This window comes from Heterocephalus glaber, unplaced genomic scaffold, assembly GCF_053883595.1.
Source record: "Heterocephalus glaber isolate CG9 unplaced genomic scaffold, H.glaber_assembly_v1.0 deba00001141, whole genome shotgun sequence".
Lineage (NCBI taxonomy): Eukaryota > Metazoa > Chordata > Mammalia > Rodentia > Bathyergidae > Heterocephalus > Heterocephalus glaber.
The window spans coordinates 613,247-639,148 of NW_028258201.1; the positions used below are offsets into that span (position 1 = coordinate 613,247).

The following is a 25,902-nucleotide window of genomic DNA, read 5'->3' on the forward strand; positions in this document are numbered from 1 at the left end:
TTCTTTGTCTTTAAGTGAATAGCCAAGGGGCTGAGTGGCGGAGTAGATGCTTCCCAAGGTGTGTGACCAGAGCCCCAGGTCTGGGTGGTGAATGCGGCTGCGACAAGAAGAGACAGGTCTGAGGCGGACAGCGACAGCTGAGCTCCCAGGTCAGGAAGCCGCTCTTCGGGCGCACACAGCCTTTGGTGCAGAGTTCTCGGCAGCCTATTTGAAATAAGCTTCAGTCTTTCTGTTATCACTGCTTAGCCTAACCTCATGGAGGGAAGGTGGGATAAGGAAGCAACTGTATTTGCATTTCTCTCTCTCTGTCTCTTTAAGTCCATTACGGGGTTTGTTCTCTTTCTGCCTCTCAAAATTTGGGGCAGGTTTGATGACATTTCAAAGGTAATCTGAGCACTGTAATTCCACAAACCTATAATTAAATGGCTCAATTTCAGGTAAGGGTAAGGACACCAAACTTTATTTGGAGGTCTTTTCCCTTTGAGGTGCATGGTGATGGTCTCTCATTTCCCACCTTGGGCTTAGTGGCACAAACTGCTATTGTCCCCCAACATCCACCCCCTCTTCAGTTTTTTGTTGGACTTGAAGCCACCCTGAATAGCGATTGTCTCTGCTGGCATCCCTTGGAGCTAGGTATGGCTCTGTCTGTAACTTTTGACCAACAGCGTCAGAGTCAGCAACAACCTTTGTTCCTGAATGGCTGGGGTAATGCTCTCTCCCTTGGCTACAGTAGGGAGCCAGGTGATGTGGACATAGGGCCAGGTCACCTTCCCAAGTGGAAACAAAATCGAAGCCCTCAGGGAGTGGCAGAGCAGCAAGGTAGAAGGAAGTGGGGTCCTCAGCAACACCATGGTGTCTCTGCAGTTAAGTCCCTGACTTATGAACATTCGAGCCGCGAACTTTCACAGCTGCACTGTATAAGACTCACTGTGTTAATTTATCAGTGAATCCAACTTCTGAACAATTCTAGACTAGAACTCATTCATTAGTCAGGGACTTACTGCACTAACCACACGGGCTTGTTTCGTATGTGCATTTCCATCCTTCCTCTCTCATCTTGCTACTTTGGACCTTGGACCTCTCTGGGTGCTTTGGTTTAGATGGAGAATGTTTCTCCTGTGCTCAGAGGTGGGGCTTTTGGAAGGTGATTGCATCCCAGGCATGAGGTGCTCATCAGTGGACTCATCCACTAATGAGTTAAGCAACTGAGTGTGCTGTTAGGAGGTGGAGCCTGGATAGAGGTGGGCCACTGGAGCCTGATTGGAAGGGTGCATCTCCCTCCCTGGCTTCTCCTTTTGCTCTCTATTTCCTGGCTGCCATGATATGAGCAGTTCTCCTCCGCCCAGGCTCTTCCACCATGCTGCTTCTGCATTGCAGCTGGCTAACCATGGACTGAAACTTCTGACACCCTGAGCCAAAGGAAAATTCCCCTTCTCTAAATTGTGGGTGACAAGTATTGTGTCTCAGTCATGAGGAAGTGACTAAGACGCCAGAAGAGGACTTCTCTGGCTAGAGGCATTGTGAGGTGCCATCAGCTCTCCCTGTATTGGTGGGCATAGCTGACATTCTCTCTATTTAGCACTTTCATCGATTTTTTTTAACATAACACTTTCCCTTTCTGGCATTGCTCATCTCCTGACTCCTTGATGCAGGTGAAACTGTTCCTTGGCCTACTGCTCAGCCAAATGTCCTCCTGTGGCTTCTAGGATCCCTCTTTTGGGATCACTGAAGCCATCGGGTGACCTTTGGGGCAGAACCTAACATAATCCTGTGCCAGCTCTGTTATACCAGCCCCACATCCGGTCCGTAAACCAATCCCCCAGTCTTGGAAGGCTAGTAGGCCCTCAACCCCGCAATCCTCCTGCTCCACCTCCCGGGCAGCGAGCGAGCTTCCCGTGCCTCTTCTTCCCAGACAGGAGCCTCACACTAAGGTGCATCCCCAGCCTTTTAAGGTTTACAGTCATTCATTCATTCATTGATAGGGTCTCACTAAGTTGCCCAGGCTGGGCTTGAACTTGTCCTCCTGTCTCAGTCTCCCAAGTCGCTAGGGTTACAAATGTGCAGCACTGGGTCTGGCTAAGGTTTAGACTTTCGAGCAGCTTTTTGTCTTGTGTGAGAGCTACTGTGCTTTGCAGACGCCAAGCCCAGCCCCTCAGCCTGTGTCTTTGGGGCTCCACAGGGGCACTGATACCCCTTGAGTCTCTTGCTATCTGGACTTCTGGTCAACTTCGACCAAGGCCATTTGCAGCCAGGCCTTGGCCTAGGACCTGGGGCTCTTCAAGGTCCTGGTTTGCTTGGGGCAGGAGAGTGGGGGCCTGAGCATGGTGGGGTGGGGCTTTGCCCTCCCGTGTTCTGCTTCACTGCAGGGCGCCCAGACCCGCCGAGTGCTCCGAGTCCTGTAGAGCCCAGGCATCTGGTGGGCACTTGGCTCTCTGCTGGGCTCGGGAGGGGCCAAATCAGACATGGTGACGAGCAATGACCACTTACCCTTTCTACTCAGCAAAGGTTCCCTGCATTCCTTTTCTGCACCAGCCGCATGGTGCACAAGACAAGCACAGTCTCTGTGTCCACAGAGTTTATAGTCTGCTGCAAGACCAAAAACACACAAACAAAGAAAGCTCTCAGGGTTTAACATCCAAGACTTTTTCACTGGGTCAAGTTCATCATGCCTGGCTGCCGCTTCTGCTTGGGTGAGTTTTGTCTAAAGCCTGTCACTGCTCAAGCAAATAGGCCCTGACAGCCTGCCTCTCCACTGGGCCTCCAGCTCTAGCCAGCCTGCTGTGGGCTGCCACCCTGTGGGACATGAACCCTTGCTGTGCTGGAAGTGTCTGGTGACAACCAGACGGAAGCACCATCCCCAGGATAGCTCCTCCCTCCTATCCTACACGGTTCCCAGTGGCAGGAACAGGTAATAGAGAGGCTGGCCAGGCCTACGGTGACCTCACAAATGCAGCAGGGACCCGGGCTCTGCCAGGCCCAGAGAAAGCGGGCTGCTTGGCGCAGGACCAAGAGGAGCTGGGGCCTCTGGGAAGGCGAATGGAGGTGGACTGTCGAGGGGAGCGGGCAGGTGGAAGGCAGAGGAAGGAAGTGCGGTGAGGAGCAGAAGGAGGTCTCAGAGGGACTTGTCCCTGGGCTAGCAAACACTGCAGAGATCCAGGGCCCGGCGCGGCACTGTGGTGCAGTGACTGATTCATCTCAAGGCCTCTGGCGAAGATGAGGTGCCATAGCCCAGAGCCCCAGCCGAGGCTCCTGCTGGGACTGGGGGCAACCAGACCACACTCCAGGCAGAACTGTAGCCTCCTGGCCAGGACTCATCATGGAAATTATTCCATTGCTTGCCATTGAAACTCCAAGGCCAGGTGTGGTGGGGCACAACTGTAATCCCAGCATTTGGGAGGCTGAGGCAGGAGGATCACCACAAGTTCAAGGCCAGCCTGGGCTACATAGCAAGTTCAAGGCCAGTCGGAACTGCAGTGAGACCTTGTCTCAAAAAAACAAAAAACAAAACAAAACAACAAAACAAAAACAAAAGAACAGAAACTCCAGATTCCTCTGTTATTTGCCTCCCTTCTGACTGATTCTGATTGATTCAGAACACGGGGACTTTGGGTCCCCCCCTCCCCTGTCTCTGCCAATCTGAAAAGCACAGGATGAAGACTTTAAGAAGACCCTGAACAACTTCATGCTGTCATGAAGTCAGTTCAATAAATTAAATGGCCAATCCCATTAGATCCCCATAGACTAATGTTCTCCCTCCCTCTGCCTGTGGTCCTCAGGCCAGGGCTCAGCCAGGCTGTGGTGGGATTCCTCTGGGAGAACAGGTCCGGAAGCAGCCAGCAGGCTGCACCTGGCCGGGTGTGGGTGTGGGCAGGCGGCTGCTGCAGTGAGGGAGCTGGAAGCGCCCCAGAGCCATGACGGGGCTTGGGTCTCTGCGGACGAGCAATGGCTGTGCGCTGGCGGCTATGGGCTGTGTGTCAGCACATCACTGTCACCCTGAGGCGGGGACAGGTCCTGTGAAGTCCTTGCCAGTGTTTTCCCTGCAGTCCAGCTGAGAGGTGCAGGAGAGCTGGGGACCCCCCCCCCCACCGCCGTGTCTGAACGGGCCGCAGTGATATGGTGGGGAATTGCAGAGGCAGACTTCCCCACTCACGTGACCGCCATATGTGAAGCCTCCCACCTTGGCCTTGAGCCTTCAGGAAGCCCCACCATCCGCCCCAGGCAGGGGCAAGCCTGCTCTTCCCATGGGTCAGCTCCGCATACGGCTGCAGAGCTGGGGCTCTGCTCCAGGGTGCCCAAGTGGCCATTCCTGCTGCTGTGACCCAGCAGGCGCGCCCCTCCTGGGTTCCTCCCGTGTGCAGGACTGGGAATGAGACACACACACACGGAACAGCCCCTTCCTGCCGCCTGTGCCACTAACCTCATTTCATCCCCCCTCATCTGACTGTGCCCAGGCTCCATTTTCTTCATTTTAAAGAGGCTTCCCGGAGCCCACTGGGTAGGGGCCAGCCCCTTTGGCCCGGTGGGCAGTTCCCTTGCAAAAGCGTGTCCGATGTTCCGGAAGCCTCTCCCAGGAGATGCTTTTGGAGCCCACAAAACAGCCACCCCTACTTCCTTGCTGCAAGGATTTCACAGCTTACTACACTGGTGAGCCTGGGTGGGCTCAGAGGAGTCTGAGGGCTCTTCCAGCTTCATTTTGGGGCTGCCCTTCTGTGCACTCAGGGACAGGATCCCTCCGTGGGCCCCGGGTTGCTGTCAGGATTGGTCCAGGTGGCCAGGCGCCTCCCTTGCTCCTCTTGAAGGGCTGGGCCTGGGCCGGGGTGGTGAGTGTGGCGGATCCTAGGGTGGCTGAGGGCGCTGAGCTGCGAGTGGCCATGGGACCACTCCACACGCGGAGCAGGGACACGAAGGTGGAAAGAAGCCATGTCCTTGACGACGCCATTAAGCCCGAATTAACCCAGAACCTTCCAGGGTTTCTGTTCAGGCGCCTGACACTCGCAGCCACAAGCATTCGGGGAAACTGACCTAGAGCCTTTCCCCTCTTTCTGCTTGAAGCCATTTCCTTTTTAAAATTGTGCATATTTAGGGAAAGATTCTAAACAGTCTCATTTCAATCTCGATTGTGCCCTGTAACACTGCCCCCATGCCCGCCCTGTGACCCCTCACTTGTGAGCCCCCTCTCTATAGCCCAGGAGCCCCAAATTCTAACCTCCCCATACTTGGCCTTGAGGCTGGGGAGATCTGTGAAAAGTATCGAAGCATGTTTGGATCATACGTGGCTGGTCGTGGACCTGCTTGTGAATGCCTGATTCACGCCGGGTTTACTTATGGCAGGTTTTCTTGGAGACTGCTGAAATTTAGTTTAGTTCCACTGTGAGGACGAACACTTTGGGAGGAAAACAATTTTCATGGACTTCAGCTCTTTCTATAATTCCATGTTTCCCCAAGACCTATGTGGAAAATAAACCCTACTGGTGGCTGCCATGGTGCTGCCCAGTGTCCTGCCGGTGACAGCTCGCCGGCCTCTTGTGCGGTGGCTTCTCTGCTAGGCAGCAAAGGCCAGGATAGGCTGATGGGGGCTGGTGCGTTTGATCTCTAGTTTTCCAGGCTGGTGATTTTCCGGCTAGGTCTTACTTCCCTGGAAACATGATTTAATCGTGTGCAAACTACATGCAGGCCCAGCTAGCCAGGAATTCCTTATGCTTCTTTTTTTTTTTTCCTTATGCTTCTTATTTAAGACATTACAAGGCCGGGGATTTAGCTCAGTGGTTCCACCGCCAGCCTTGCAAGCGCAAGGTCCTGAGTTCGATCCCCGATACCAAAAAAAACGCCCCCCAAAACAAAGTAGCAATTAATACAAACAAAAGTGGAAAGGTAATTTTAAACTAACATTAAGTTAAAGTGATGAACAGTGTTGCTGAGGCGGGCTCTCGGGAACTGGCTGCCTCTCACTGTGGGCCGGTGCCTGGATGACTCAGCTCTTCCCTTTCCCCAGTCTGTTCACAGAGCTGCAGAACACGTTAGTGCTTGCCTCTGGCCCTCTCACTGCATTGGCACAACCAAGACAACGGAAGCGCTAATGGATAAACAAACTTCAAGCAGGCACGCATGAGCAGGCCAGGACGAGTTACCTATGATCAAGTGCCTTTTTCAAAAATTTCCAAGGAAATGAAAACATGGGATTTAATAATTCTCCTGGGGTATCCATGGTTCCACAGGAGTTCAGAAACTTTACTTTGAGGAACACGGGTTGTTTTTTTTTTTTGGTACCGGGGATTGAACTTGGGACCTTGAGCTTGTGAGGCAGGTGCCAGAACCACTGAGCTAAATACCCGGCCCAAGAAACACTGTATCAGCACTGATTTGACTTGCAAGGTGGCTTTAAGTAAGTCATTTGCCTTTTTTCTTTTTCTTTTTTTTTTTGGTACCAGGGATCGAACTCTGGTTCTTGCGCTTGTGCAGCAGGCGGTGAAACCACTGAGCTAAATCCCCAGCCCTTTTTCTTCTTTTTTTTGAGACAGGGTCTCGCTGTGCCATTCAGGCTGGCCTTGAGCTCATTATGTAGCCCAGGCTGGCCTCAAGCTTGTAGTGACCCTCCTGCCTCAGCCTCCCAAGTGCTGGAATTACAGGCATGTGTCATCATGCCTGGTGACTGTTTTTGGGGACAAGGTCTTGCTATGAGTCTGCCTGGCCTTGAATTCCAGTGATCCTCCTGCTTCAGCCTCCTGAGTGCTGGGATTACAAGCATGCACCACCATGCCTGGCTTTCATTTGCCAATTCTGGATCTCGATACTTCTCTGTACACAAACAACAATGAGTTGAGTAACAGTATTCTTGGGAGATGAAAGAAGTTGGAAGAGTTAAAGACCTCATCCCAAGATCTTCAAGGACTCTGAATTTATAAATTATAGACCTTAGGGCCGGGGATTTAGCTCAGTGGTTCTGGCACCTGCCTCACAAGCGCAAGGTCCCAAGTTCAATCCCCGGTACCAAAAAAGAAAAAAAATTGCACACTAAATTATAGAGACCTGTAGCACTCGAAGTGATGATGGCTAAGACCCCGCAGTCTAAGTTTGGGCTAAGGCTGCGGGTCAGCAGTATAGTGCATGCATGAAGACTCGGGTCTGAACCCCAGCTCCAGCTCCACAGTGCTGCTCACAGAGGGGCTGCAGGCAGGAAGAGGAGTCTGCAGGGTGCTGGGGGCAGAGTTGGGCCCGCTGGGCTCATGGTGAAATCCCTGCTACTGAATGTGGTGATGTCGCACCCTAAGCAGCCCTGTGGACACCTGCACTGCATTCAGCCTTGCTCAGCTGGGTGCAGTGCGCACCTGTGGCCCAGGCCGGGGCGGCCTGGTGGGGTGGGCAGCCTGGGCTACACAGCCAGACCTATCAAGCGGCTTTCAGTCCTTTCCCAGTGGCTGGCACCAGTCACCTTGCCACGGGCGCCGCCCGGTGGCCTTCCTGCTCATTGCAGGAGCTGTGAAGCCCACCAAAGGGAGGTTCCCCGGGGAAGCAGGACTCAACCCTTTCAAAAACCCAAGTGATGGGCCGGGGATTTAGCTCAGTGGTTCCGTCGCTTGCCTTGCAAGCACAAGGACCCGAGTTCGATCCCTGGTACCAAAAAAAAAAAAAAAAAACAACAACCCAAGTGAAGGAGTCTGAGAAGTCCTGGGCGGGAGGTGGCGACTTGCCATGGACCTAGGCAACTCCCAACTTCTCCGGGCCTGGTTCTCTTCCTAAGAGCCTGCTGCACCCACCTCGGTGGGCAGGGAGACCCCTCCCCAGGGCACAGCTCCCGTCCTCCGCTCCTGGGGGTGGGGCCCGGGACCACCGAGGACACGGGCAGGACTCCACAGGCTTGGCTCCTTCCCTGCAGCCACTGCCCTGAGGGAAGCCACGCTGGAGAAGACACAAACCTGATCCTGTCGCAGGCCCTTCCTCCTCGCTCTTGGAACAGCCCAAGCTGCTAAGGAGAGGCCCAAGTCGGCCTTTCTGCCCTTGCTCCCCGTGTACCCTGCTTCCAGCCCCAGCTGGCTCCCACACACCCATGCCAGCTCGGCCTGCAAGTCTCACCCTGATCTAAGGCCGGTCAGGGTTGGCTCCTGTGTGACACCCTCCTCTGACTCCTTGGGTCCCCTCCTGCCCGTGCTGGAGCACCTGGGTCCCCAGCCCTTCCCGCTACATCTGCACATCGGCCAGCCTGGCATGTGCAGTCCTGTATACATACACACACCTGGCCCTGGAGGAGGCCGTGGTGCCTGGAGGGCAGGCGTGCTTGCCTCAGGGAGCTCCCAGAGCTCTGAGTAACGGTTGGGGGAGTGGATTAGGAGGGGCTCAGAGGCAAGTGATGCATCTGAAGGCTTCGGTCAGGGCAGTTCGGTGGCTGCTTCATCAGCCAGGCCTTACTTGACAGACGCCACCTCGTTACCACCCCGACTCCTGACTCCTGGCGCTCGCGGGAAGTGGCTGGCAGAGAACACAGCCCAGGGGAGCCGTGTGGGGGTGACAGGGAGGCTTCTCCCCTGGCAGGTGGCCTGGCTTCCCCTCTGCCGGTGCCAGTGCCAGAGCGATGCCAGCACTCCCCAGCCTGGTCAGCTTTGTGGGGCTTTGGGGTTGAGAATTGGAGCGCGCTGTTTGACAGTGCCATTTGTTACAGGTGACAACTCGGTGCGCGTTTGAAATTGGAGGCCCCGGGTGCTTCCTGCGGCCCTCGGTGTGATTAGGCGTCGCTGTGGAACAGGTCGGGGTGGCCGGCTACAGGTTCTGCTTCTCCCCAGGATGCAAAGCCAAGTCCGGGAGGAGGGAGGCCTTGTCGGGACCCGGAAGGAGGCCAGGACACCAGGGCCACCTCGGGTCGCTCTTCTCCCACTCTGGTCCTCCCAGCCCCCTTCCGCCGCCCTCCATGCCCCAGCTACAGCTTCTCAGGGCTGCTTTGGCTCCTTTGCTTCCCTTTGTCTGGGTCCCTTTGTCTGGGGTCTCACAGTTCTCAGTTCTCCCCCTTGCTCCCGGCCTGGCTGTCCCCTCCCTCTCTGCGGGGGCCGAGAGGCTCAGTGAGGGGAGCGGGCTGGGTTGCCATGGTCACATCGAAGCCGGCCGCAGCTGGCCCGGGCAGCTGCTCCTGGGCCTCGGCCCGGACGCTCGGACAAAGCCAGGCAGCCTCAGCAGCTCCAGAGCCGGAACCCCAAAGGCCTGAGACGGCGTGACGGGGACCCAGAAAAACCCTGAGCTGGAGGTGAGAGCCGCTCTGGGAGCTGCGCCGCCCTGTGGGAGGGACCTGGGGGCCGTGGGCAGCAACCAGCCGGGGTGGGGGGCAGGGCTGCCCGGGGAGGCAGCGGCGCGCCCTGCAGCAGGACGAGGTCGGGTCCCGGCCGCTCGCCCCCTCCCGCAATACGCTGCCCACTCCTGCGCATCTCAGTCCCAGCTCTGTGCGCCCATCTGCTCCCACCCCTTCTCTCCTTTGTCCTTGACACCTTCCGCTTCACACTCCTTGCCTCTGTGTCCATCAGGTTCCCGGCCTCGGGCCCCTTCCTTCCTGTCCGGGCTCCTCCTGAGGCCCCCGCTGCCCACCCTCTGCTGTGCGCTCCTTCCCCCCCCCCCGGCCCCCAGCGTCCCCAGCCTCAGAGCTCCCTCACCGTCGTCGACCCATCTGACCCCGTGTCCCTCTGGTCCCCTGCCTCTTCCTCCTCCCTCCCCAGGCCACCCAGAGCTGTGACCTTCCTCTCAGAGCCATGAGCTCTCGCACACTCCAGGCCTCGGTTTCCCCTCTGACTCGGGGGCCCTAAGGTTTGACTCCTCCTGGGGCCTCCTCCACCCCCCTGCCTGTCCCCCACCAGCGGCTCCGCACTTTCCCCAGCTGCTGACCCAGGCTGCCCCCCAGAGGCAGCTGCCGCGCGGGGGAGGGGGCTGTCTCGGCGTGCGTGTGTGTGCGTGTGCGCGCGCGTGCGTGTGGCTCCTTGCTCCCGTCCTCCCATTTTCTCAGCTGCTTCCTGTTCTCCTTCCTGGGCAGCAGGCCAGGGTGTGAAGGGCAGGCCGGCCGGGCTGGGCCCACCTGGGCAGTGGCGGGGTTGGGTGGGGAGGTCGCAGGGCACCGGTGGCCGCGGGTGTGAGCCGTGGATGGCCCGGCAGGCTCCCGTGGTCTCTGGCGCCGCTCTTGGCCCGGTTGGCTGGGGTTTCCCTCTCTGGCCCCTAAGACTCTCGGCTCCGGGCCCCACATTCCAGCCGGCTCCAGCCCCCTTCGGCTGTCACTTGACCCCGGGGGCCCCAGCCCGGGCAGGGGCGCGGTGGGCACCAGCGCCTGGGCATTTCCCCCGGAGGGCGGGAGGAGGGCGCGGCGCCAGGTGAGCTCCGAGGGTGTCCCGCCCCGCCGGCTCCTCCCCGCCGCCGCTCGGGTCCAGACGCGCAGCGGCCGGCGGAGTGGTAGGCGCGGGTCGGGCCGGGGCGGGGGCTCCGTGTTGGGGCCGGGGCTGGATGCGCCGCGAGGGCCCGAGGACCCGCGGCTGGGTGTGGGCGGAGGCGGCGCCCGACCCCGCCGGGCTGCTCCTTAGGGTCTCGGGTTCCAGGGTCTGGGGCCGCGCCCGACCCACGGCGCTGCCGCTCTGCTCTTCCCGCGATCGACCCGGGCCGGGAGGCGGGGAGCGGGCAGCGGTGCCGACCCGCGGGCCCCTCCCTGCTGCCCGGCGGGGCGGGAGGCGGAGGCGGCGCCGGCCCGGCCGCGTCCCCGAAACAGGCCCCCGACAGCTGCCGAGCCGCCTCTCGACACCCGAGCTGAAGTCGCCGAGGAGGCCCCGCTGCCGGCCGGGCCGGGGCGCGGGGTCGGGAGCGGCCGGGCCGGGACAGGTGCGCCGCAGCCCTGCGCGCTCGGCGGCCCGGGGCGGCCTGGCCTCCCCGGCTCTGTCCGGGGCCTGGTAGCCTGGGCAGGGCGTGGGGGCTGGGCCTGCTGCGGCCCGCACTTGGCCGCGGCAGCCCGGCCTCCCGGCAGCGCTCGCAAGTGCGAGCCGCGGCCGCCTCGGAATGGGCGAGACCCCGGGAGGCCGTGCGGGTGCCCGAGATGGGGCGCCGCGCCCCGCCCGAGTTTCCAGCCGGCCCGGGCGGTGTGCGGTCCGAGCGGCGCGTGTGCTCCGCTGCGGGGCCTGGGCGGGGAGCGGCCTGGAGACGGGGCCAGCGCTGAGGCCGCTCCCCCCCCCGCTGGCTTCTGGCTGAAGGGGCCCAGAAGGGCAAGTGCGTCTTCGGACCCGCTGCGGCGTGGGTCCGACCCAGCGGAGGGGTGACCGGCGCCGGGGGCTGAGTCCCCACGGGTCGCTGGGCAGCTCTTTCTCCCTGGGCCCTGCGCCTGTTTCTGAGCCTGCTCTGTTTAACTCTTGCTTTGTGTCTCTGTCCCCCACCCCCGTCCTCTGCCTGGCTTTGTATCTCTGCCCTGGGCTCCTCTCAGCTCCGTCTGGCTCCAATGACTCATCTGGGAGAGACATGAAGGTTACTCAGGGAACAAGGGCCTGCTGTTCCCAGGGAGGTGGGGGTGGAGAGGCGCCCAGGAATCCCCCACTGCTCCTGGGACCCGGCAGCCTGTCCCTGGCCCAGGGCAGCGGGCTCTGGGAGGGGCCACAGTGCCTCCTGGTTCCCGCCTCACCTTTGATACCCTAGGGCCTCACAACTCACTCAGGCCCCTCAGCTGGTGCCTCCTTGCTAGGGGGTCTCAGCTGCCTCTTACATTCCTGCCCTAGAGGATTGTGGGAGCAGCTGGAGGAGGACAAAGGGATGGGGAGGTGTCCCCCACTCCTCCTACCTCCTGGGGTGACCTGGCTTCCCAGTTGCAGGCCCGCCCTCATCTCCAAGGCGACTCAGCCTTTCCCCTGCCCTGCCCTCTTCCTTCTGAGGCAGCTGGTGTAGAAAGTGGACGCTGGGGCAGGTGGGACGCCACAGACAGAGCAGGGATTTGGGGGGACCCGGTGGCAGGGGTGGGTAGAGGCGTGAGAGGTGCAGTCGGGGCCCCTCAGGATCACGGGGGCTGGAGAGTTCAGTACCAGCTCCGGCACGGGACAGGAGACAGCTTTCCCTGTAGCCAGGCAGGGACAATAGATGTGTGCCTTGCAAGGAGAGCGCGGTTGGAATGGTTTTGGGTTGGGTGTGTGGCCCAGGTTACGATGCAGATTTGACTTGGCAGATCCAGGTGGGCCTGAGGCTCCGCATTTCCCCTAAGTTCCCGAAAGATCCGAGGTTGTCGGTCCAGGGATGCAGTGGGCCTAGGGGACTTCAGGGGCTTTGGGATTGGAAGGCGCTGGGGTCCTGCAGTTCTCTTAGATTCTGGGCTCGACGGTGGGAGGGGCCCAGGGTCTGCTGGTGCAGGCTTAGCTGAGGTTTAATTCATGGCGTACTCAACAAGGAGTGCCCAGCCTTTTCTAGGACACCTACCTGTATTAAATAAAAATAAAAGTAATGTTTATATTCTCTTCTATACCCCTACATGAATATGTGCTACTATATTTACTAGTTTTAGGAAAACAGCCAGATTGTCTTTCCCTTTTTGTTTGCTTCTCCCGTCACGCCATTCATTGCTGGCTCCTGTTCTGTTGCACACCCTGTCTATATGTGTGCACAGACGTGCACAAGCCCAAGGGCTCATTCTTCCTTTTCAGGAGGTGTGCTTTTTCATACATCTGTGTATGCTTTTCACGTTCTATAGTGGCACAGAGAAATCGCCCCAGTCAGACCTGTATGGCTACTTTGTTTCTTTGCATAGCTCCATGCAAGCTCATGACCCTGAAAGCAATTTTCTGTGGCTTGCCGGCTGGGATGCTCACTGAGAAGGCCGCAGTGGACGTCCTTGTGCATCTGCTCTTCCTCCTAGGGCTACACTGCTCCCTTTGCTCAGAACCCTGGGGGCCTGGGGTTCAGAAGATGGGGTCTTTAATTGTATCAGATACTGCCGGATTGCTTTCCACATAGATGATGATATTCCATGCCTGCCATTGACTGCAATGGCTCCTTTTTGTCACTCATCTGTCACCACAGGGGACATGGCCTGCCATAATCTCAGCCGCTCGGAATGCTCAGGGGTGATCTGTGGAGCCCAAAGTGTCCAGGGCCTGCCTGAGCAACACAGTAAGACTTGGGTCAAAAATTCTTTTCCTGGGCCAGAGATGTAGCTCAGTGGTGCCGCCGCCTGCCTCACGAGCGCAAGGTTCTGAGTTCAATCCCTGATACCAAAGAAAAATTCTTTTCATTAATCTGATTGGTATTTTCCTGACTCTAGTGAATTTCACTATTTAAAAACAAATATGTAAACCAGGTGTGGTGGCGCACCCTGTAATCCGAGCACTGTAGGAGTCTGAGGTGGGAGGACTGCACATTCAAGCTCAGCCTGGGCAACTTAGCGACTGAGCAAGATCCTATCTCAAGATAAAAGAATAAAGAAGAGCTGGGACAGAGCTCAGTCAGGACGAGGCCCTGAGATCAGCCCCCAGCACTGCATTGCAAAACATAAATAAAAACAAATAACAAGCACAAATGTTTGTTGGTGGTTGGGCTTTGCTCTTCTATGACATGACAATTCAGATTCTTTGGCCATTTCTCTACTGGGTTGTTTATATTTTTTTTCCTTGTCAATTTGAAAGTCTTCCTTACTTTTCTGTTACACTTATTGCCCACTTTTTTGCAGCTGTGTTATTTGTTCGAAGCTGCTGTCCGTGGGTATTTTGCCTCTTAATGGTTGGGGGAAGGGGGTTGAGGCACTGATGATCTCCACTCAACTCTCTAAAGGGTTAAATATGGGCAGTGACAGAGTCTACCTTATAGCGTGGCTGCGAAGATAAAATTATGGATTCCACTGAAGGGCTTATCCCAGGGGCGGGTACTAAACATAGAGCCACGCTGCTGAGCAGTGACCATTCTTGTGATTTTACTGCTCGCATCCCCAAAGCAGTGTCCTGTCTACCCGTCCCCTGCTCACACCTTCCTGCCCATCTCGTCCCCTGCAGAGATGCAGATGCTGCCCCCACCCCCTTAGGCCCGAGGCATCAGGAGCTATGGGGCCAGGGGCCCTCGGATCTCTACTGTCGCTGTTGCTGCTCTTGCTGGCAGATGGAGACGCCGACATGAAGGGACATTTTGACCCGGGTGAGGACTGAATCTTGGGTTCCTAAGGGAGGGCTTGGAGGGCAGAGGGCTGGGGGCCTTGACTGTCGCACGCCTGTGTCCATCCAGCCAAGTGCCGCTATGCGCTGGGCATGCAGGACCGGACCATTCCGGACAGCGACATCTCCGTCTCCAGCTCCTGGTCGGACTCCACTGCGGCCCGGCACAGCAGGTACCTGCACACCTCGGCTGCCCCTGGGCCTCGGGCCTCTGCCTGTCCTGAGCTGAGAGGCAGTCGACAGGGTGCATGCCCACCTGCAGTCCAGTGCCAGTGGCAGGGCAGACCCAGCCAGGCAGACTAACCTGTGCTCCCCCTAGGCTGGAGAGCAGTGACGGGGATGGGGCCTGGTGTCCCGCGGGGCCTGTGTTCCCCAAGGAGGAGGAGTACCTGCAGGTGGATCTCCGGCAGCTGCACCTGGTGGCCCTAGTGGGCACTCAGGGACGCCACGCTGGCGGCCTGGGCAAGGAGTTCTCCCGCAGCTACCGGCTGCGCTACTCCCGGGACGGCCACCGCTGGATGGACTGGAAGGACCGCTGGGGTCAGGAGGTGAGGCTGGCCCTTCCCTCCTCCAAGCACACTCCTCGGCCCCTCCTGGGCCTCACTGCCTCGCCTCGGTGCTCAGGGCATCCCATTCCCACCACGGACAGAAGAGCAGGCGGAGCTTGCTCCCCGCCCCGCTGTGCTGGTTTCTCCTGTGTTTTTCTGCCTGCAGTCAAAGCTCCACCTCTGCCCTACACACACTGGGCCGTAAAGTGTAAATCAGACCCGACACAGCCCCCTCCGGCCTCCCCAGCTTCTCGGCAGTGGGCAGAGCGCTTGGCTGCGCCTCCTGCCTCTTGCTCCATCTTGGCCACACTGCTTTCCTGGAACAAGCCGGGGCTCGCTCCCCAGGGTCGGGACGTTTGTGCTTGCTGTGTCTGCGCTGGCCGCTCTGCGCCTGGCAGGCTCCTCCCCCAGACTCTGCAGGATCTCCCGGCCTAGGTGCCTTTGGGCCCCTGCAGGGCTCTGTCCCCACAGCTACCCCCTGCTCCTCACAGCTGCTTTCCCTGGAGTCTCCGTCCTGGGAGGGGAGGGGTTCGTGCCCACGCTGAGAACGTGCCTGGCACAGAGCGGGCACTGGGCTGAAAGCTGCTGAGTGAACAGAAGGAATGCGGTGAAGCAAGCAGGGAGCTGAAGTGGGGTGCAGGGCTCTACAGGACATGAAGGATCCGGGTGCAGTGGCGTGAATACCTGGAGACAGGCGAGGAGTGGGGGACTTGGCGTGCAGTGTGGCCTGTCAGGGCTTCGGGAAGAGCCCAAGGTCTGCGGCAGACCCCGTGTCCCCGTGTCCCCGTGTCCCCGTGTCCCAGTGCGGGCTGCACCCGAGCACCGTTCTCAGCCCCTGGGTGGGGAGCAGCTGCTGCCGGGAGGCTGGATCCAGCCGCAGTCCCCCCCACATGCACCCCGTTTCCTGACCCACAGGTGATCTCAGGTAACGAGGACCCCGGGGGTGTGGTGTTGAAGGACCTTGGGCCCCCCATGGTAGCCCGACTGGTTCGCTTCTATCCCCGAGCCGACCGCATCATGAGTGTGTGTCTGCGGGTTGAGCTCTATGGCTGCCTCTGGAGGGGTGAGTTGGCCGCGCCCCGAGAATCTGCTTCTGGGCTGGGGACTGAACGTGGGGCACCTGGGATCCTTGCTCCTGCCTCTGGGAGGTCGGGGTCTGCCCAGGCCTGGCGCAGGGGTGGGGCAGGGGCTCAGGTCGGTAACCTCCCTCCTCCCGCCCTGCTCCAGACGGGCTCCTGTCCTACACAGCCCCCCTGGGGCAGACCATGTACTTATCCGAGGCAGTGCCTCTCAACGACTCCACCTACGATGGATTCACGGTCAGCGGGTGAGATGCATGGGCCCTGCAGGGTGTGGAGCCGGGGATGGGAGGGAGGCCAGGCTGTGCAGCGGGTGCACACCAGGGGGGCCTCAAGGGATAGCAGGGTGAGCGCTGGCCCGCGGGGCGCTTAGGGGGAGTGGGAAAGCGCGTCTGCCGGGGCTGCAGCACACGCACACATCGCAGGTTGAAAGGCGCTGCCTTTCTGCAGCGTGCGACCTGCCAAGGACCTGGGATGTCCTTGGGGTGGTGCAGGGGAGAGGAGAGAGAGCTTCATGGGGTCAGGGTGGGAGGGGACAGGTGGTCAGGGGCCGCGGGGGAGTGTGCAGGGCCAGTGGAAGTTGCTCCCTTCTCCTCTCCGACCGGCCTCCTGTGGTCCCTGCCTCTCAGGCTTCAGTACGGTGGTCTCGGCCAGCTGGCGGACGGCGTGGTAGGGCTGGACGACTTTAGGCAGAGCCAGGAGCTGCGGGTCTGGCCAGGGTATGACTACGTGGGATGGGACAACCACAGCTTCCCCAGCGGATACGTGGAGATGGAGTTCGAATTTGACCGGCTGAGGGCCTTCCAGGCCATGCAGGTGGGCCAGCCCGGCGCTTGGGCTCTGAAGCGGGGCGGGTGACACTGGGCTGGCCCCGGCTCTCCTGGCCTTGACTCTGCGTCCCTGCTCCGTCCCCCAGGTCCACTGTAACAACATGCACACGCTGGGCGCCCGCCTGCCCGGCGGGGTGGAATGTCGATTCAAGCGGGGGCCTGCCATGGCCTGGGAGGGGGAGCCCGTGCGCCATGCTCTGGGGGGAAGCCTGGGCGACCCCAGAGCCCGGGCTGTCTCTGTGCCCCTGGGCGGCCGCCTGGGTCGATTTCTGCAGTGCCGCTTCCTCTTTGCGGGGCCCTGGCTACTCTTCAGCGAGATCTCCTTCATCTCCGGTGAGCCCTGGGAGTGCCCAGCCCCTGGCCCGAGACTGCCGACGACCTAGCACACTCCCTCCCGGGCTACTATCTGCCCTCCCCCACGGGCAGCCCATTCTCTCCCGCTCCCTGGGTCTGCCTTTTCTCTCCGGGCCCCTCACTGAGCCAGGACGACAGGAGGGGTCAAGTCTGAGATGTTCTGACTAGTTGAGAGACAGCCTCTTCTTTAAGCCGCTCATGCCCCACATCCTTCTGGGGGAGCACTCCGATTCCCTGCGGCACAGCACTGGTGCTAACGGGCTGATGTTCCCAAGCGGGGTTCCCGCGCTCTGGCCCTGGTCGTGCCTGGTTGCTCAGAGGCTCACGTTGTGGCCCCTGCCCTTGCTCGGTTTCCCTGGCTCCCCTGCTTCTCGCCCAACTCCTCCTTGCTTCTCTTCCTCCCCAGATGTGGGGAACGACTCCTCTCCAGCTCCAGGGGGCACCTTCCCCCCAGCACCCTGGTGGCCGCCCGGCCCTCCTCCCACCAACGTCAGCAGCTTGGGTGAGCAGCCTCGGGGCGCATCCTGTTCCTCCCAGGGCTCCCCCTGCAGTGGGTGCGGAGCTTTCCCGGGTGCTGACCCTTCTGTCTCTGCTAGAGCTGGAGCCCCGCGGCCAGCAACCTGTGGCCAAGGCAGAGGGCAGCCCGACCGCCATCCTCATCGGCTGCCTGGTGGCCATCATCTTGCTGCTGCTGCTCATCATCGCGCTCATGCTCTGGCGGCTGCACTGGCGCAGGCTCCTCAGCAAGGTGGGCCAGGCTGGTGGGACGTGGCCAGGCGAGAGGGCCAGCGTGCGTCCAAACCCCTGCGTAAGGCAGGCTCTCTGAAAGCATAATCACACTCGAAGTACTCACAGTGGCGGGCCAGTTCCCATCCCAGTCCTAACGGGTGAGGGGACACTGCCGTCACCAGGCTTGGGAGACCTGAGTCTGGACAGGGTCCCCGAGAGGGGCACTGAACTGGGGAGAATACAAGGGATGATTGAAAAAGTTTAAAAATGTATTACCGTAAAGACACATTACCATTAATCCCCTCAAAATAGTCCCCTTTGCTTCAAACACACCCACTTTTCTTGCTACTTTCTGAAGCAGCTCTGGAAGTCCTCTTTCCTATCTTTCCGAGGTTGGATTAATAAAGCATTTCATGGTGCTGCGAGCGCCATCTAGTGGAAAGGCAGGCTCATTAAAACAGTACGGAGGGGTTCTGGGGATTTAGCTCCGTGATTCCCCCGAGCCGAGCCTGACCCGCAAGAGCAAGTATTCGATCCTCGGTACAAAAACAAACAAACAAAAACAGTGTGAAAGGTCCTCATCCACCTGATTCACTAGACCTGGAACTTGTGGCTCTTTCTCAAAGTCAAAATGGCCATGAAAGACAAACGTTTTGAGTTGTTTCAGTACATCCAGGAAGCCAGGACAGTACAACTGAACACACTCAGAAAGAGGACTTCAGCACTGCCTAGAAAGTGACAAGGACGATGGATGAGTGTGTTTGAAGTGAGGGAGAGGATTCTGAGGGGGACTAATGGCAGTGTCTTTTACTGCAGTAAATTTTAAAAAATGTAAACACTACGTTTTCTGACCACACCTAGTAAGTGCCCTGCCTGCCCCCCACACTGTCGGGCTCTTCTCTGGCCCCACTAACCCACCTGTGGCCGCTGCTCAAGTTGGTCAGCCTGCTGGGGCAGAAGCAGGTGGGGAAAGACAGAGACGGGACCGAGGGGGACAAATGGAAGGTTTGTGGCCCCCGAGCCCATGTCTTCCCTGTGGTGACCAAATTAAGGCTGATAAATACGGGTGGTCAGATTTGGGCTGGGATTCCGTCACGGGACGTCAGGGCCTTACGTGCATGCCCTTGAGGTCCAGTTCCTTTAACGAGGAAGTGGAGCACACAGGATCCACAGCCGCAGGACTGCTGTGAGCATGACAGGGATGGCCAGGAGACTTGCGGAGCATGGGAAGCCCTGGTGGCTAGGGCCATGCCTAACACTGCCCCTTCCCCACAGGCTGAGCGCCGGGTGCTGGAGGAGGAGCTGACGGTTCACCTCTCTGTCCCTGGGGACACCATCCTCATCAACAACCGCCCAGCCCCCCGGGAGCCACCCCCTTACCAAGAGCCCCGGCCGCGGGGAAACCCGCCCCACTCTGCGCCCTGCATCCCCAATGGCTCTGGTAAGCCCGGCTGGCTCCAGCCCCACTGCCATCCTCTCGGCCAGTTCCCTCATCAAATCCCTCTCCCTTTCCTTTCCTATTCTCTTCTTTTCCTGTCTTCACCAGTTTCAACTCATTTCCTTATTTCCGTGTCCCTAGTCACCCTCTATCACTTCATGTCTCTACCATCCCATTGTCCTCAAGGATTTCCCATCTGTCACCAACAATCCCCAGGGGTCTCATCCTGTCTCTCATGTCATGGTACATTTCTCCACCTTCTCAGTTGTCCTTTCTTACTGTGTCTCCTTGGACTGACTCACCATGTTTGTTCCTTCCGTCCATCTTTTTGTGCACCCAACCATCCATCTCTATTCACACATCCATTTGTCCCTCATGCATCCATCCATCCATCCATCATCCATCCAACCATCCATCCAACATCCATCCATCATCCACCCATCCATCAATCCAACTATCCATCCATCCATCATCCATCTATCATCTATCCATCATCCATCCAACCATCTATCCAACTATCCATCCATCCATCATCCATCATCCATCCATCCAACTAGGCATCCAACTATCCAACCATCCATCCATCCATCCATCCATCATCCATCCATCCACCATCTATCCATCATCCACCCATCATCCATCCATCCATCATTTATCCATCCATCATCCATCTATCCACCATCCATCCATCCATCATCTATCCACCCATCCATCATCCATCCATCCAACCATCAATCCATCTATACAACCATTCATCATCCATCCATCTATTTATCCATCCATCCAACCATCCATCCATCATCTATCCATCCATCATCCATCCATCCATCCATCCACCATGTATCCATCCATCCAACTATCCATCCATCATCCATCTGTTCATCCATCATTCATCCATCCATCATCCATCCATCCATCATCCATTGGTCCATCCATCCAACCTTCCCGTGCTCCTTCTTCCAGCCCATCTCTGTCTCAGCACACGATTCCCATTGGCCCTGGCCTGCCCTATTCTGGGTCTCCCTGTCTGTCTAGCCTTGAGTCTCATCCCTTCCCCGTGTCTCCCCCCCTCCTTCTCCCGACAGCGTTGCTGCTCTCCAATCCAGCCTACCGCCTCCTTCTGGCCACTTACGCCCGTCCCCCTCGAGGCCCGGGCCCCCCCACACCCGCCTGGGCCAAACCCACCAACACCCAGGGTAAGCCCCTCTGCCCGCTCCTCCGGCCCCCACACTGCTGGGGCAGGGAGAAGCCCTCACATCGTGCACTCCTCCTCCCCCGCTGCAGCCTCTTCTGCTCTCCTGAGCTGGGGCAGGACGCTCAGTGCCCTTAGCTCACTCTGCAGCTTCTTGCTCCTTCTGCAGCCTCCCCTTGAGCCTACCCCAGTAGAAAGCTGTGGCCTCAGCTCTGCTCCTGCTCCTCTCCCACCCATCTCTGCAGCTCTCCAGAGCCAGAGGGGCCGCTCCCTGGTAACGCCGCCTGTTCTCCCCTCTCTCTAGCGCTCCGAGGAGGAGGGCCTCACCCCGGGCACTCGCCCTCTTCCCCTGTGTCCTCTCCACAGTCCCAGAGGTGAAGGCCCCCGCCCGCCCTCCTGTCTGCTCCTCCCCCTCTGTGTCACCTTCTCACTGTGCCCCCTTCCCCGGGGCCAAGAGGGGACAGCTCTGCCTCCCTCCTCTCCTGTCTTCTGTGGTTAACTTGTGGGGCCCATGAGGAGTTGTTGCCCCCTTCCCCGTGTGCTCTGTCTCTCCTGTCTCTGAGCTTGGTGTGCAGGGCTGGGGTTGGTGACAGGGCAGGGAGGGGCCAGGCTGAAGGCCCTGGGGGAACTGAGAAGGGAACAGGGGAGCGGGCTAAGGCTTGGGGAGTGGCCGCGGCCCGTGGCTGGGCCACCCTCTTCCTGCCCCCTCCAGCCGCGATGCCTCTGGGGGTCTGGGGGCTGCGCTGGGAGGGCTGAGAGGGCACGACTTCACAGCTGCTTTTGCTCCCTCATTCCCAACGGCGTGCCGCTCTCCCCAGGATAGACACTCTTCTCTCTGGCGGTGCTTCTCCGGTCAGCTTTGGTGTTTGGTGTCGGGGAAACGCGGGGAGAGGCACAGACCTGGTCCCTGCGGCTGAGAGGTGGGGTATGCAGCGCAGCCCCGGGCTGTGCCTGATGCCTGTCGCCTGTCTGTCTTCTCTCCCTCGCCTTCTAGCCTGCAGTGGGGACTACATGGAGCCTGAGAAGCCTGGTGCCCCGCTCCTGGCCCCTCCCCCCAACAGCGTCCCGCACTATGCCGAGGCTGACATTGTCACCCTGCAGGGCGTCACCGGGGGCAACACCTATGCTGTGCCTGCACTGCCCCAAGGGGCAGCTGGGGATGGGCCCCCCAGAGTGGACTTCCCTCGGTCGCGGCTCCGCTTCAAGGAGAAGCTTGGCGAGGGCCAGTTTGGGGAGGTAAGGAGGACACCCGCCCAGCCACCCAGCGTCTGCCTCGGTGCCCGGCCCGAAGCCTTGCCTGTGCCACGTCACTCCACCAGCCCTGAGACCTTCTCGCCAATGGCCCTTCTCCAGGTGCACCTGTGTGAGGTAGAGAACCCTCAAGATCTGGCCAGTCTTGACTTCCCCGTCAGCGTGCGCAAGGGACAACCCTTGCTGGTAGCTGTCAAGATCCTACGGCCTGATGCCACCAAGAACGCCAGGTGAGGGCTGGAAATGGCTTCTGGAAGCAGGGAGGGCGGGGTGTCCGGTGCGCCTGAGCACAGCGCAAGGTGCAGCCCTCGCCCCTGCCTCTCCCTGCTGCTCCAGGAACGACTTCCTGAAGGAGGTGAAGATCATGTCTCGACTCAAGGATCCAAACATCATCCGGCTCCTGGGCGTGTGTGTGCAGGACGACCCCCTCTGCATGATCACTGATTACATGGAGAACGGTGACCTGAACCAGTTCCTCAGTGCCCATCAGCTGGAGGACAAGGTGGCTGAGGTGGCCCCTGGGGACCAGGAGGCTGTGCAGGGGCCCACGATCAGGTACCCGAAGGCCCAGTGCATCCCAGGAGGGAGGGGAGAAGCAGAGGGCAGAAGAGGGAGAGGCCCCAAGAAGGGACTGGAGGGTGGCCACGGTAACCAGGGGCAGAGAAGGGGCAGAGCCCACCTGGAATCCCTGAGCCCAGCCGTGCATCCAACAAAACAGGAGCTGGCCGGCCAGAGGGGCTGAGTGGGGACTGCCCTCCTTTCCACACTGGACAGGAGTGGCCGACCAGGGTGGGTGCAGGGGCTCCCCGCTCTCCTGGTAGGCATGGTGTGACATGGGGGAGCCCAGGGACCCCCGTGACCCTGCGGTGGCTCCCTCCTCAGCTACCCGATTCTCCTGCACGTGGCCGCCCAGATTGCCTCAGGCATGCGCTACCTTGCCACACTCAACTTTGTGCACCGGGATCTGGCCACACGGAACTGCTTGGTCGGGGAGAATTTCACCATCAAAATCGCTGACTTTGGCATGAGCCGGAACCTCTATGCTGGGGATTACTACCGTGTGCAGGGCCGGGCGGTGCTTCCCATCCGGTGGATGGCCTGGGAGTGCATCCTTATGGTGAGAGCCCTTGAGGCCGGCAGTGACTGGACAGCAGCAGTCTCCCAGCTGTCACTGAGGAGCCCTGTGGCTCGGGCCCAGAGAGAGGGCGTGGGGTGTGATGGGGTGGAGTCAGGGAGGCAGAGGGCTAGAGGAAGCAGGGAGCTGCAGGTGGAAGGGGCTTAGGGGAAGACAGAGGGCCAGGACCGGAAAGAGGAGGGCAGGCAAGGAAGGACCAGGGGCACCGGAAGAGCACAGGGAGAGAAGGCAGGGCCCAGGAAAGGCCTGCTCAGAGGGAGAGGGGTGGGGAGGATCAGGCCGGGGAACTTGGGCTTTGCCACAGCTTCACTGCCTGAGGTCCTTCTCTGCCTTTGTTGCCCTCTCCACGTGCCAGGGCAAGTTCACGACGGCGAGCGACGTGTGGGCATTTGGGGTGACTCTGTGGGAGGTGCTGATGCTCTGCAGGGCCCAGCCCTTTGGGCAGCTCACAGATGAGCAAGTCATCGAGAACGCCGGGGAGTTCTTCCGGGACCAGGGCCGGCAGGTCAGAGCAGAGGGAGGGGAGCTGGACCCACTGCCAGGCTGGGAGGGTGGGGTGCGTCGTCCCAGAGACTGAAGGAGTCTGTTCTCTGCTGTCACCATGCTGCTGTGCAGGTTTACCTGTCGCGGCCGCCCGCCTGCCCCCAGGGCCTGTATGAATTGATGCTGCAGTGCTGGAGCCGGGAGCCCGAGCAACGACCACCCTTTGCCCAGCTGCACCGGTTCTTGGCAGAGGATGCACTCAACACAGTGTGACGACGCCCAGCTGCCCTCTCAGGAGCAACCTGGGGGAAGCCAGTGACACTAACAAGAGGACCTGCGCCTCCCTGCCCCCCGACGGCCCGGCACCTGAGAGGCAGTGAGACCGTGGGGGTGGGCCTGCCCACCCTGGACACAAGCTCACATCTCTTCCCTGAGACCCACTGCCCACCCAGCTGGCCCTGTGGATGGGATCCTCTGACTTCCACCAGCCATCCTTGGGGAAGGGGGCACATGCAGGGCAGACACTGGACGTGGCCCACGGGAGCTCCTGGGCCTTACTGGATGACACTGGCTCTTGGGGAGGTGGCTCTGCCCAAGCCTCCCTCTTCCTGTCATACACTGGACCCCGCTGGCTGGAGACGGGGTTGAGGAGGACACGAAGGGACAGAGCTGCTCCCTGGTGCTTATCCCTGGAACTGGACACACTGGACCTGGGGTGATCCCAGCCCTATCCTCCGATCCTCCCGCATCCCCACTTCCCACCTGCCGTGCTGTAGCTAGGACTTCCCTAAGCCTGTATGTTTCTGTGGAGTAAATATTGGGATTAGAAGGACAGAGGGAGCAATGGCCTGTGGCCCTGGGGTTGGACATCTCTATCGTAGCTGCCACATTGGTTTTTCTATAATCACTTGGGGTTTGTACATTTTTTGGGGGGAGAGACAGATTTTTACACTAATATATGGACCTAGCTCGAGGCAATTTTAATCCCCTGCGATAGGCAGGTAATAATAAAGGTTGAGTTTTTCACAGGTGTGAGTGGGTTTCTTGGGGTTTTGGTCAAATCTACTTCCTGCCCCATCCTTCTGCCCCACTCCCTTTCTTTCTTCTCCTCTTGCCATTACCACCACCTATGTTGTCGGGCACGGAACGTCTCCCAGCGAATGCGTGAAAGTACGACTCAGGAACTGGACTCGGCAGCAGCGCAGGCCGGGGTGCTCTTCCCACACGTTCAGCTCCGTGGCCTGGATAGTTCTCGAATCAGACAGCCTTCTGTCATCAACCGTGGCCCGCAGAATGGGCCTCCCCAAGACAGCTCTGCAACGATGGAAATGCTCTGTATACCTTTCCCACTCAGTAGGTGGCCACTAGCTTCCTCCGTTGAGCGTCTGAAATAAGGCTAGTGAGATTGGGAAGCAGACTTCAGTTCATTTAAATTTAAACAGCCGGCAGGTGGCTAGTGGCTACCACACTGCACAGCACAGCCTTCAGAGCAGAGGTGGCGAACTTGACACCTGTGCCGCAGCCGGCAGAGCCCTCTGTCCCTAAGCGAGCCAAGTCGCCCCAGTCTCGCCAGCAGCCCAGCATCAGATGTTGCACACAGGGGTCACGCGCATGCTCAGAAAGGAGCGGCGGCGCTGTATGATGACGTCACGAGCAGCCGTGGGCGCTTTCACCGGGTTGTCAGTATTCAGGTTTAACTGCAGTGTTGGCGCTTTGCCATAGTTAAGTGAGTTTTGGGTTGCTCCGTCTCTAAAAGGTTTGCCCTCACTGTTTTAGAGTATAGGGAGCCATGACGTGATCTGCCCAGCTCCACTTTGCCTGCTCCCCTCAAAATGAAGCATATGTCCTCTTTCAGGTTTACAAACACACAAAAGTTTCTTACCAAGTCAGGCGTGGTGGCACACGCCTGTAACTGTAATCCCACCACTCTGGAGGCTGTGACAGGAGTATCGCCATGAGTGAGTTCAAGGCCAACCTGGACTACGTAGTGAGATCCTTCCCTCCTCCCCCCCAAAAAGTTTCTGACAACGATGCCTCAAGCGTATATGCCATTTTGTATTTGCTTTTCTCTCCCTATTGATCAGTCATAGATAGCTCAAGTATGCCTACAGGGATTTCCTCTCTTAGGAGTCCCCAGTATTCTACATTGTTACAATGACCTACATTTTATCTAAGGAACCCCCAGTGTTATACATTTGGGATGTTACCATAACAACAACAAAAACACTTCAATAAACATCTTGGCATGTATATTTCTGTACCTATGTGGGGGAATTCCAGTATGATACATTCTCAAAGGTGGAGTTGCTTGGTTAAAGGAGAATCACCTTAAGATTGTTCGTAGGTACACAATCTCATCATATATGTATATATGTATGTATGTTTTTTCTATACATACATATTTGTGACAAAGTTGATTTTAAAAATTAGGCAGAGGGCCAGGTGCTCAGTGCTGCTGCCGCCTGCCTTGCAAGTGCAAGGTCCTGAGTTTAATCCCTGGTACCAAAAATAAATATATAAATAAATAAAAATTAGGCAGAGTGATAAAAAGGAACAACTATAACAATATACTATAATGTTATTTACATTTTTATTTACTTTTAGAATTTTCTATTTAATATTGTTGGATTGTCTGAGGGTACCTGAAAAACTGCAGAGGTAGAGCTATAGCTTGTATTTAGAATATCCCCCAAAAAGGTGTGTTAAAAAGGCATGACTGGCTGAGGGTGAGAGAGAAGGC

General features: G+C 58.5%; 1 protein-coding gene across 20 annotated transcripts; it reads left to right on the forward strand.

Annotated features, from left to right (window-relative positions):
- Positions 1 to 24,190, forward strand: Ddr1 (discoidin domain receptor tyrosine kinase 1). 20 transcript variants are annotated; one of them, XM_087210400.1, is made up of 20 exons: positions 9,189 to 9,229; positions 9,693 to 9,780; positions 13,003 to 13,092; positions 13,968 to 14,106; positions 14,194 to 14,296; positions 14,443 to 14,671; positions 15,587 to 15,734; positions 15,899 to 15,998; positions 16,380 to 16,566; positions 16,667 to 16,913; positions 17,341 to 17,436; positions 17,531 to 17,682; positions 18,939 to 19,104; positions 20,187 to 20,297; positions 21,288 to 21,529; positions 21,647 to 21,774; positions 21,881 to 22,099; positions 22,427 to 22,661; positions 23,035 to 23,184; positions 23,295 to 24,190. In XM_087210400.1, exons 4-20 carry the CDS (start codon positions 14,016 to 14,018, stop codon positions 23,433 to 23,435), a joined length of 2,745 nt encoding a protein of 914 aa, XP_087066526.1. In that variant the 5' UTR covers positions 9,189 to 9,229; positions 9,693 to 9,780; positions 13,003 to 13,092; positions 13,968 to 14,015; the 3' UTR covers positions 23,436 to 24,190. The 20 variants fall into 20 exon arrangements, 19 of the variants coding, with proteins under 19 accessions (XP_021115812.1, XP_012928356.1, XP_087066530.1 ...); XM_013072901.3 differs by lacking the exons at positions 9,189 to 9,229; positions 9,693 to 9,780 and adding an exon at positions 9,994 to 10,012; XM_021260151.2 differs by lacking the exons at positions 9,189 to 9,229; positions 9,693 to 9,780 and adding an exon at positions 9,996 to 10,334.
- The last annotated feature ends 1,712 nt before the right edge of the window (positions 24,191 to 25,902 follow it).

Bases quoted from the DNA above. Each gene is read 5' to 3' on its own strand.
- Ddr1 (XM_087210408.1), top strand. From the start codon at position 10,465: ATGCGCCGCGAGGGCCCGAGGACCCGCGGCTGGGTGTGGGCGGAGGCG. The intron at 16,914-17,340 runs GTGAGCCCTGGG...CTTCCTCCCCAG, and splicing joins CGAGATCTCCTTCATCTCCG to ATGTGGGGAACGACTCCTCT. The intron at 17,683-19,020 runs GTGGGCCAGGCT...ACAACCGCCCAG, and splicing joins GGCGCAGGCTCCTCAGCAAG to CCCCCCGGGAGCCACCCCCT.